Source organism: Propithecus coquereli, unplaced genomic scaffold, assembly GCF_000956105.1.
Source record: "Propithecus coquereli isolate 6110/MARCELLA unplaced genomic scaffold, Pcoq_1.0 Scaffold224, whole genome shotgun sequence".
NCBI lineage: Eukaryota > Metazoa > Chordata > Mammalia > Primates > Indriidae > Propithecus > Propithecus coquereli.
The window spans coordinates 1,167,474-1,180,078 of NW_012147634.1; the positions used below are offsets into that span (position 1 = coordinate 1,167,474).

The 12,605-nt window shown below is 35.9% G+C and overlaps 1 protein-coding gene across 1 annotated transcript in view; it reads right to left on the reverse strand.

The window, feature by feature from the left end:
- FBN2 (fibrillin 2) overlaps positions 1-12,605 on the reverse strand; it is a 288,365-nt gene that overhangs the window by 196,182 nt on the left and 79,578 nt on the right. The window contains exon 7 of the mRNA XM_012645034.1: positions 7,389-7,514. Coding sequence (XP_012500488.1) covers positions 7,389-7,514 — 126 coding nt within the window. The remainder of the gene's footprint in view (positions 1-7,388; positions 7,515-12,605) is intronic.

Consider the following 12,605-nt stretch of genomic DNA (forward strand, 5'->3'; position numbering starts at 1 on the left):
TTTTTTTTGAGACCAGAGTCTCACTGTGTCACCCCAGCAAGAGTGCAGTGGCCTCATTATAGCTCACAGCAGCCTCAAACTTCTGGGCTCAAGTGACCCTCCTGCCTCAGCCTCCCAAGTGGCTGGGACTACAGGTGTGCACCACCATGCCGCTAATTTTTTTCTACTTTTAGTAGGGACGGGGTCTTGCTCTTGCTCAGGCTGGTCTCAAACTCCTGAGGTCAAGCCATCCTCCTGCCTCAGCCTCCCAGAGTGCTAGGATTATAGGCCTGAGCCACTGCGCCCAGTCTACCATGCTTTTTTTTGCACATTTTTAAATAAAGAATGTAAACATAAAACGGCACTGGGGAAACAACATTCGTTTACAACATTTGGGAAAATTTTGCTGATTCCACCAAAGTGTAATTTCCTGACCACTGTCTTACGCTAAATAAACCAAGTCCTCTGGATCTCAAATGTCTGTTGCTCTAATCTGGGTGGAACTTAGGCAGGGAGAGTAAACACAGGCTGAGACCAGTCAGGAATTAATGGAAAATCTTAATCCCTAGTTCCATGTTCCCTCGTCACTATGAAGGATTTGAGGCCATTTCATTGCCTGTTAATACTTCCATCAGACTAGACAAAAATATGCTCCAGTAGGTCAATTTTGTTATTTTTAAATTTTGTGTTAGTTTTTTAAAAGAGCTTAGTTATTGGCAACTTTACTAAAAGTCATCACTGAAATGATATATCAGAACTCTTTTACAATTAATTTGCTAGTGCTATCCCTTTAACCTAAAGGGCCAAATGCATTATCTTATATATTACACATAAAAACCCTATGCAGAAAAAACCATTACTATCCCTACTGTAAAGACTCAGGCATGAAGCTGCATGAGATGACACGCGTTGACGGGGCTGCAGCTGGAGCACAGGTCCTGACATTTGGCCACTGTGCTCTCTTCCCTCCCCACACTTATTCTCTGAATTGTACTGAAAACTTACATTGTCATTTCCTTCTACAATTTTCCTCTTGTTATTGGAGTTAAAAACTTTCAAAAATAAATCTGTTATAAAAGAAAGTCACAATGTAATCTGGATATTTCAAATTTTGATCCGGATTTACAATCCGGATCAAAACCTTTCTTCATATCTGAAAGATTATCCTTTGTCAAATAATTTTCTTTTGGAATATGTATTTTTTCCTCAGGCATCATGTTCATAATGAGTACGTTACCCACCACGTCTCAAATAAAGAACTCTTTCTTGTCTAGACTTTCATAGAAAACTATATGTGCAACTTTCCATGTAAACCGTTTTGTTTACGTTGAAATTAAAAGAGTGATGTCACTTCAGTAATTTCCCATGAAATATTGCTGTTAGTCAACTAGTACCGTCAAGGTGGTGTCCAAGTTACTTAACACATGTGTTTTGCTAGTGGAAGCCATTTGTGGGAAGAAACTAAGAGTTTAGATTGGCAACTTCTGATAAATATGTAGGAGGTGATAAGTGCTAATTTTGCCTCGTTTGTCAGCTCGGGGCTGCCGTTTGGCTGTGCCTCTGGAGTTGCTATCACTCTTCCCGCTGGTCTCACTTTCCGTTTATGAGACGCAGAAGGGGCTTCTAAAAGTCAGCCTAAAAACCGCCACTGCTAGTATGCCCTTCCCAAACGGGTTATAAAAGCATACATGCTTCACATTTCCATTTTAGATTTTAACTCTTAATACACATTCTCTGCATGAATTTATAATAAACTTCTAAGCTATTCAATGCTCTGCTTCCCAACATAAATGCATCATAACAAAGCAGTTACTGTAGTGCAAAGAACTTTTACTATCTATTCATCTGATTATAAGTAATTGTCTATTTTATACAGGGGGGGAGAGAGGGACACAGTGACTCTGCTAGATGTTCTTTTTGCTTAGCACACGCAGGAAAACATGGCAAGTTGAAACAGGCTTTGATTCTCAAAACCAGTACTTCCACTAAAAAAAAAAAGGTATGGAAATGCTTTACAGTATCTTTGTTTCTCCTGTATGATTTCTTAATCTGAATAATGAGCCCAGAGTTTCATGGCAGAGACATAAAAGAGTAATCCAGAAGATCGAGCTAGCCCTTCGAGCCAGAGTAGAATCCCTTACCACCAATCTCCACCAATCTGGGGGAGAGCTGGATGACACCCAGGCCTGGGATGAGGTATTGGTCACCCTAACTGCAGAGAATATCTAGCTCGTTGTCCCTCAGTCAGGCACCGAGCAATGGTAAGCCAAAACAAGACTGTAGCATGCTAATGTTCTTGTGATCGAAGCTGCTTACACAAAGATCTGTATTTTTTTTTCTGCCTTTATTATATCAGGGCTGAGAGACAATGCTTTTGCCAGTCACGCAACTTACAATCTCTACAGCCAGCGGTAGGATCACCAAACTGGATCTGATTCTCACCCTGCTGGATATCCCAGGGTACCTCCACAAAGTGCAATGGGCAAAGGGAGAATCCCCACGTTCCAACTGCTACTGAGGTCTGCAGGAGTGTCCCCTGTCACTACAGCTCTGGACAGAGGTCTGTGCTGCCTGGTCAACCATCTCTGTTTTCTCAGTAGCACTGGCTAAGAGCAAATACTCTGGAGTAAATCTAGCAGGTTGGAATCCTGGTGCTCCTCTTTCTTTCCCATAGAATCTTGAGAAAGTTACTTAGCCTCTCTGTGCCTTGGCTTTTTCACTTGTAAAGTAGGTTAATGACAGTAACCAGCCTCGCAGCTCTGTTGTGATGATTTAGTAAGATAACCCATGTAAAGTGGATTAACTATCATCTAGAATATAGTTAAGTGCTCAATTAATATTAGTTCTTATTAATACATTAATAAATGTGTACACCAAAATGTGCACATAATTGGCTGGCAGAGTCAGGCAAAAAATAGTTAAACTATAATGTGATAAGTGACAGAGGAATAAATTATTTGTTATGAAGGCAAAAAGTGGGTTTGAGTTTAGCAACCCCAGCTTTCTTATTCAAGAGAGAGGGAATGCATGTGTTTTAACTACAATGTTATAAATTTCATTTTAAAGGATTTAAAAGATAACCATTTTCATGGTTTTTAAATTTATGACCTAAAAAGTCTTATCTGTTTCCAATGTTAATAATACTCTTACTTCACTCTCCATTTTAATATGTGGTTTTTCCCTTTGAGAAAGTCAATGGGATTTATTTACCATTTATTTTAAAATTAATATACTTTTGGTAATATGAGTCACAGCAAGTACTTTTCAGTTTAGTACAGAAAGTTTATTTTCCATGGTTTATCAAAGCAGAGTTGTAACAGCAGTAGAGACTGTGCCAACAAGCTTTATGGAGTTTCATGAACATAAATAAATATATTTGTTGTCAAAAATCTCAAACATCAAAATGCTGTGTTAATGGAACAAAGCTGAAAACTCTTCAGAATAAATTCCAAACAACTATCTGACACACAAAGAGCTACTGAAGGAAAACTTTCCAACACAATGATGCTCTTTTCCTGCTTCCTATGCAAGCCAGGAAAGAGTAACTAGCTCCAGGAATGTTACAGAAGGTATGGTCTGGAAGAGGGGATCATGTAGGGACATCTGGCACTTACTTGTGCCTTCTCCACATGGAATGAAATTCAAATTAAAATATTTTATTTTAAAAAAGAAAAATGCTAAACAGTTTTCTGATGTACCCTTTCATATTACATGGATGTGTTCTGCTTCCCTTCTGCATTTGCATTAAATGGATACAATCAATAAATGTTTAAAAACAGTAACTGAAACAACCATCTCTTTGGACATGAAGGAATGGTTTACTCCATCAAAGAATCATTTTATCCACTGCATGACAGAATTAGGAAATTAGATTTTGGAACCTAACTGGCCCTGGAGAAATAAGACATGATTTCAGTGGGCATCATGAGAGGTTTTATGAAATTTGGGAGTCTAACTGAGCAAAAGGGGAAAATAACTGATTCTCCTTCAGACACACACACACACACACACACACACACACACACACACACACACAGAGGCAAAGTGAAAGAGAAATGCATATTCCTTCCTGCTTTGGGCTCAGATTTACAGCTTAGACTGTGGTCTGTACCTGAACATGAGGGAAGAAAAGTTTCATAGGAGTGTCTACCAGATAAATGATATAAAACAAAATAGGTCTCCACGATAGATATCGAGTCATATGTTTCAAATATTGAATTAGAAAATGAATACAGCCCCCAGCATTTAAACAAAAATGGTATAAACAATATATGCTCAAACTTGATTTTCTGGCAGAACAATCATTTCACAGAATACGATTTCTGTTACAAAGACATCGCAATGAATGAGCAGAAGACATTTCTCTTTCTTTGAGAAGGCAAAGGCCCCTGACCTGAGAAGCATAACCTGCAGGTGACCAAAGAGGAACAAGAACATAGAAGATCAAAAAAAGCCAAATTGCATTTAACGTTTATGCTCTTGGTCTCTCAATGGCAACCAGAGCAAAATCAAATTATCAAGAAAATGTCAAATAGTCAGGTGAAGGAAAAAGTCCCTTGACGAAAATCATTAGCCTCTTTCTCAATACGATTTTAGCACTGGGCCCACCTTTTACTTTCTTTTTGAACATTCAACCCAAGACAAATAAATTAACTTATTATGCAGCCTGTTCCTAATTAATCAACACATATTTTTTGGGAACCTACTATATACCATAAACTGTTCTAGGCTCTGGGATACAGCACTAGACAGAGTCTCTGTCCTCAAGGACCTTATCCAAAGGTTGGAGTGAGACAGTCAACAAACAAATACACAAAAAAAATCAATAACACAATTTTTAAAAATTAATAAGCTAATTACAGTTTCTTGTTAAGGATACCACCTTATTCTAATCACTCAGATCCAAAATGCTAGAGTTACCTTTCTTATTTTGAACAGATCTAGTCACTTAAAGACTAAAAAAGGTTTCTTTAGAGAATTTCATTGCTGTATGAACAGAAATATAAAATGTGCTATAATAAAAACAGGAAGGGCATCATTTAAAAATAAATTTGCCAATACTACCATTTTTTATATTCACATTGTAATTTATATAAGAAATTAAAATGCCTTATCTTTGACAGTTGATCAAAAGTAATTGCTATGGTTATATTTTTATTTAGAACAAACATTAACTTTAAATTTATGGCACCATTTTTACACACACTACACAATACATAAACTGACTACAATTCAAAACTTGTCACTAAGTATAGCAACAGTTTGTAGTCTTTCCAAATACATTACATTGCCAATTACATTAAATAATTTTGTATAAGTAAATAACACTTTCTCTTTTACATAAAAGAACAATATTATTTAAAGAAAATCAGTAATAGCCACTTTTAAGACTTATCTAAATAAATGTGACTTATACACAAGGAAAGTCTTCATAAAACCTTTAGATTTTAAATTCTAATCACCACTTCTTCTAATTCTGCTATTCCCCACCAGTTCCAAATATTAAATCACATAATTCCTTCTGGGCAATGGTTAAATGGATTTGGCTACCCGGGAAGGAAGTAAGGAAAGACACAAATGGATTCAGGGCTCTGGGTGGTGCCTACGTGATTATCAATGGCCCCCTTTCCAAAGACTATGGACAAGTGGTGAATAATGAGTTTCCCTGTCCTCCAATGTCTGGCAGGGCTCTGTACGTTGTTTCGATGAAATGTAATATAGAAAAGCCTCATGCCATTTTCAACTAAGAAGAAATACATTGATGTGTAATAGAAATGTCCCGACCACTGTAATCAGTCAGTAGCTGTGCCTTCTCACCTATAATCAAATATTATCTTTGTTCATAAGTACATCTAGTTTGGATATTATTCCAGAAGTGAACAGCGAAGGGGAGTGACAAAAGTTTGATCAATAGAACCAACTCGAAAAAAGCTAGGAAGGAAAATACAAAAAGTAGCGAGGAAAGAGCAACACCAAGAATTTGTGGAGATCTCTGAATTTCTGGTCCAATTCCTGTGTTCATTCAGGTAGGTCAGTTAACTTTTCCCATCTACCAAGTATTATTTTTAACCTTTCCATTATTGGCAGACTTTAATTATCAACATTGTATTTAAGTAGGATAAAATACTTGGGTGTTGTTCTAAACAGTGTCACCGAGAATTTACTTGGTCCTTAAAATAATCAACTAAATTCTATTAACCTTCTTTTTCAGGGGAGAGCATGAAATTAACTTGTAATAATGTAAACCGTATAAAACTATAAAGATTAATTTGGAGCTGACTATAAATAAATCAGAGCAAATGGAAAATATAGGATGATATATGCACCACAGATTTATGGGATTATGGTTTCTGGTGTTGAAAAAACTGCATGTGTACCCACACCCTACCTCCTGTCTAATAAAAGAGTTCATATTCTTTCTTACCTTCTATAATTAAATAAATTTTGCCTCTTCCCATTTTATTTTTTACAGAGAGGGAAAACTCTTTATAACCAAGCAACAAAAGATAACCCTAAATCTGCCTTTTGGCAAGGGAAAGGACAAAAACTTAATTTGAGTTGATAATGTTTATGTCACAAAAAAATGAGACTAGATATACTCTATTGCCTTTAGAAAACTATCTTAGATGCAATAAATTTATTTAACTAATAACTGAAATGATAAACATTATACTTCAAAACTACTAGAAACATCAAAACTATTCTAAATATCCACAATCATTGAAGCTACATAGTGATAAAGGTTTTGATCACAGATAAATATAACATGTAAACTTCTTCTATTTGAAGAATGTGGATGGTATTTACATTTCAATATCATAATACATACTTAATAGTCTGGAAAATTATTAGTTTTTGGATATTTTTATTTGAGCAATCTATTCTTTTGTGGTAGCTAATTTCCAAATCCTTCCTGAGTCGATTATGCTTTTGTAAAACTTTGTTAGCCAGTCAAGCAACCATATTCAGTATGGCAATTAAAATATTTTATTTAGTAATGTATGACATGGTGCCACCTGCTAATGCATCATTTTACACACGATACTTTATTTCACTTGGACTTCTTCTCTCTACCTCAATTTTATTTTTTGATATAATTTCATAAATGAAGTGGAAAACTACTTTATTAGGGAAAATATTAATGGCTGGATTACTGACATTTTCAATACAACACAGCAACTGAGATAATAAACTAGATACAAAATGCTCAACGACTCTTCCAAATCAAACCCATTAAGGCTATAACACATAAACTATTGCAGAACTACTCTAGGGTTATACCTATATTTTGATACTAAAATAAAGAATTCTAATTATGATCAATAGTCTTCAAAATTTCAAATTAAGGCATGTTTTTCTTGAATTCAGAGTCAACAATTAGGCAAGTTTACCAAAGTAGAGACACTCACCTTCACATTTTTGTGTAGTTTCACTCTGCTTGTGACCAGCAGGGCATCTGCATTCAAAAGAACCCACCGTATTGATGCAGTTTCCTCCTTGGCATATGCCTGGAATAGCCTGGCATTCATCAACATCTGCAAGAAGAAAACATTTTGAACACAGATACCATTGATTTTCAGAATATCTGTAAGTATTTCTTTATTGTTAAGAAGAAACTCAGTTGTTCTCAAGAAAATGGGGTAAGAGGAGTAAGATTCCTCTGTATGCACATATTTTAATTTATGTAAATGGTTTTATGTTATAAATTTTTGTTTTAAAATTTTTTTCTCTTGGAATTTTGTTTTTAAGATCCATCTGTGTGGTTACGTGGACAATGTGTTGCTTGGCTTAGCTGTAGAACACTTCTTAATATGTTCACTGTCCTGATGATGGGCACCTGGTTTATCTCCTACTTCTCACCACCTCGGTGAATGATACAATGAATGTCTCCACTACGTCTCTCTGTGGAGTTGAATGGCTTTGAGGACTCAAAGAGACTCTTTATCCTTTTGGGGTAGACCCTGAGCAGAATTACTGGACCATAGGGTACATATTTATCTAATATGAATAAATAGTGCCCAATGGTTCTTCAGAATGCCTGCAGCAGTCTTCACACAACTAGCAGTCTACATACCCATGCACAGGCTACACACTGCTACTGTTCATGAAGACTACTGTTTCCTCTTTCCTGCCAACACATGACATTATTACTACTCAATATCCTAAGTTTCTTTGGCCTAATAATTATAAAGAAGTATTAATTATTATTTTAGTTTTCATTTCCCTAATTACTAGTTACTATGCTTATTAGCTTTTGGAGTTCTTCATCTGAAAGTTGTCCATTTATATCCCTTAAACAATGTTATATGGAGGTTGTTGCCTTCTTATTCTAAATTTAAAATCTTTTCAGTTTTAGACATTGAAATTATCTTCTTTATCCTTTAAACTATCTAATAATTTCATCCATTTAGGAACAGAAATTCTTAATATTCGTATAATAAAATTAATGAAACTATAATATAGATTTTTCAGACAAATAAAGCCGAACATCTATATGAAATTTACAGGAAGTTCTTCAGACAAATGAAAGTAAGATGAAAACTATAATCTATACAAAAAAAGAAAAGCAGTGGAAATAGTAAATATATTGATATATATAAAACATATTTTTATTTTTTGATAAAATTGAAGATGACTATTGTAAACAACAGTAATGTATTTTAAATGTTACACACACAAGTAAAAAGTATAACAACAATAGTATAATAGCATGGAAGATTGAAGGGGGAAGTGGAAGAATACTATTGTAAAGTTATTACATTGTGAGTATAATGGCACAGCACTATCTGAAAATAGACTGTAGTAAGTGAAACATGCACACTTAAACACTAAAAAATAAACAGAGGTGTAGCTAATAATCCAATTGTGGAAACGAAATGCAATACAAGAATATACACAATTAATCTAAAAGAGGCAGGTAAAGAGAAAATGAGGAAAAAAGAATAGGTGAGACAAACAGACAAGAAAAAGTAAAATACAAATTTAAACTCAATAATATTGATAATTACATGAGATGTAAGTAATACAGAAAATCCAATTAAAAAGGTTAAGACTGTCAAATTTTATTGTTAAAAAGCAAGATCCTACAAGAAACCTACTTTGGCACCTTAAAAAGTAAAAGGATGAAACAGATATATTAAATATTCATTAATCAAAAGGAAGTTGGAGTGGCCATGTTAATACTGTAAGAAGTGCTCATCGGAACAAGAAATATTGAATAAAGTTGGATATTTCATAATGACAAAGGGATCAATTCATTAAGAAGACATAATACTGCTACATATGAATACACTAATTACAAAATGTTAAACAACTGGACCAAATTAGAACTTCAGCAGATAGAACTGAAAAGAGAAATAGATAAATCCGCAATTATCATTGGAAATATCCACATTCCTCTCTTTTTAAGGGAACAAACAGGCTGATAATCAGCAAGGATATTTAAAACTTGAACAATACTTTCCACCAACTTGTCCTAACTGACATTTATATTAATGGAACAGTCCACCCCACTTAAGCAGAAAACACATTCTTGTCAAATGCACACAAATATTTACAAGACAGACAATATTCTGAGGGCATGTAAAAAGGCTCATTAAATATAAAAGAAAATTAAAATCATCCAAAGTATGCTCTTTAAACACAACACAGTTAAACTAGAAATTATTATAATAATGGAAAACATCTGAAACATCCTTAAATATTTGGAATTAAAACAATATGCTCTGAAATGACCCATGGTTCAAAAAGAAATCATATGGAAAATTAGGATATATTTTGAATGAAATGAAAATGAAAACACTATATCAAAATTTGTAGGATGCAGCTAAAGGAGTGCTTAAAGGTAAATGTATAGCATTAAAATGCTTATATTACAAAAAAAGAAAGTTCTTAAATCAGTAATCTAAGTTTCCATATTAAGAAATTTAAAAAAGAGCAAATTAAACCTAACATAAATAGAAGCAAGAAAAATGATAAAATATGAAACAGACAATAGAGAGAATCAATGACTGCAAAATATGGCTTTGGAAATATAAGCAAAATTGATAGATTTCTATCAAAACCAACCAAGGAAAAGGTGAGAGAAAAGGAATGAATAACCAATATAAGGAATGAGAGTGAGTACATCACTATAGATTCTATACAGATTAAAAAGATCAAAGAAAACAGTATAAACAACCTTATGTCACTAAATTCAGTAATTAAGATAAAATGTACAAATTCTTTGAAAGGCACAAATACCAGGGCTCACTGGAGCAAGAATAGATAAACTTAATAGAACTACATCTATTAAAGAAATTTCATTCTAACTTTGAAATCTTCACACAAAGAAAACTTCATGTCTAGGTGGCTTTACTGTTAATAATTCTTTCAAACATTTACCAAAGAAATGATATCAATTGTACACAAATTCTTACAAAAAAGAGAAGAGGGGACATTGTTCTATCCATTTTATTGGGCTAGCATTATCCTGACACCAAAACCAGACAAAGACATTACAAGAAAAAAAACAAAAACAAAAAACAATAGAGTAATCTCTCTCCGGAATAGGCACATGAAATTCTTTAAAAATTTTAACAAGTCAATTTTGGCAATATATAAAAAGGTTAGCATATCATGACCAAGCGGGGTTTATCCCAGGAATTTGAGATTTTTTTTTTTAACATTCAAGTATCAACCACTATTAACTTCATGATATTCACAGATTTAAAGACAGAAAGTATATGATCATTTCAGAGCTGTGGAAAAAGCAAGTGACAGAATTCAACACTCGAGCAGGATTTAAAAAATCTCAGTAAACCAGGAATACATGGGAATTTCTTCTGCCAAATAAAGGGAATGTCCGAAAAACTACAGCTAACATAGAGGATTTGTAAAAATCCTTTTGTTGAAGTTTTTGATTCTTTAATTATATATCTATGTAAATTTGCCTTAATTTATTTCTCTGTAAGTTATAATAATATCTAATTCAGTAGATATTTATAATAAATACTCCATATAAAAATAAATAGAATACGTAAGTTTACGTGCGTTCCGACCAAGAAGCGGAGCCGGCTGCGGCGGCCCCGGGGCGGCAAAGGTCCTCCCACCCCGCCTCGGTGCCCGGAGGGCCGGGCGGCCGCCGGTCCGCCCGCCTGCGAAGCCCCGCCCGGCCTCCAGGGCGCGGCGCCTCCGCGTGGCGGCGGTGCGACGGTCCCGGAAGAAAGGCGGCCGCCGAGCGCCCTTAGGGTTAGGGGGCCGAGAGGCCGGGCTAGGGACGCAGGCTTCGACACCTCCTAGGGCCGTGGAGCCGCACAGGCCAGGCCTTGTCGTGACCGCGCCGTCCCAGCTGGGGCGCCCTACCTAGTCCTGACAACGACGCGCAAAGGCCCTGACGCGCCGGAAGGGGAGCGCGGCCGGGAGGAGACCGGCGAACGGTTCGGGGCCCTGCATGGGGCTGCTGCGCTTCGTTCCATCGGATTTTGCTATCGGAAGAGATAAATAACACGGTGCATTTGGCCATTTGGAACCGCACACCACCCTTTGGGAAGCTTTGCTGGCCGGTTATAGAAGAAGGCCCGTGTATATCGTATGAAAACGCTGCTCTCAACTTCCCTCCCAACCTTTTAAAAGAAACGATTGCTCCATCCGGCCCTTCTAGATGTAAGGAGATTGCCGACCTAACCACACATCTTGTAAATGCCCATTTGTTTAAAACAAAAATCATAGAAAAAACTGTCTTCTGGAAATGATTTTTTGAAATGGAGTTGTTAGACCAGCTCTGGAAGCGACACCAGTCCACGTTTGTTCAGCGGCTAGAGGACGTGGAGCGGAGACGCTGAGAAGGAAGAGAAGATTCGCTGCCAGACCGGCCATACTTAGAAAATATTTCCATATTATAGCCGTTGTTTTGGGGGTGCATTTTATTCCTTATTACCGAATATACAGTGGACAAAACGACTCTTTTTAAGTATCTAGTCTTTCTAGATGTTCTGAAGTGCCCGATATATGTTAAAAGTAGAAGTAGTAATACCCTTTGTAAATACCGTTTTGTCAAAGTTGATATGCAATTTTTGGGGGAATGGCCAAGCCACCTCTTGAGAGTACACACCGTGTTTGTGCATGGGTTCAGGGCAGGAGGGAGAAGGAAGAGCTACGCCAGTGCGCTTACAGTGAGGCAAGATTAACCGTTCGTTCTGCGTCTGTGCATTTTGTTTTACTTATCTGTGTATATGGTGTATATAAGGGACAAACCGGTCCTAATTTACATCTAGTCTTTCTAGATGTTAAAGCGGTTACCAGTGTATGACAAAAGTAGAGTTAGTAAACTGATATATTTTGTACATTTTGTTTTAAAACTCCTTGGAAAGACTGTGTTCTTAAAATTTGAGCATTATAGCCTATTGGGTAGGTGGAGTGGAGAAGGGTTCTGGGCGAGAATGTTCCTATTTCTAAGACACATTCAAATTATAACTATTGGTACATGTGTGCTGTTTATTCAAGACTGCTATGTATATAATGGACAAATTAAGTCCTTACCTGAAACATCTAATCTCTCCAGATGTTCAGAAGTGCCCAACATGTGTTAAATGTAGAGGTAGTAAAATATCACTTTGCAAATATCTTTTTTCTAAAATTCATAGGAA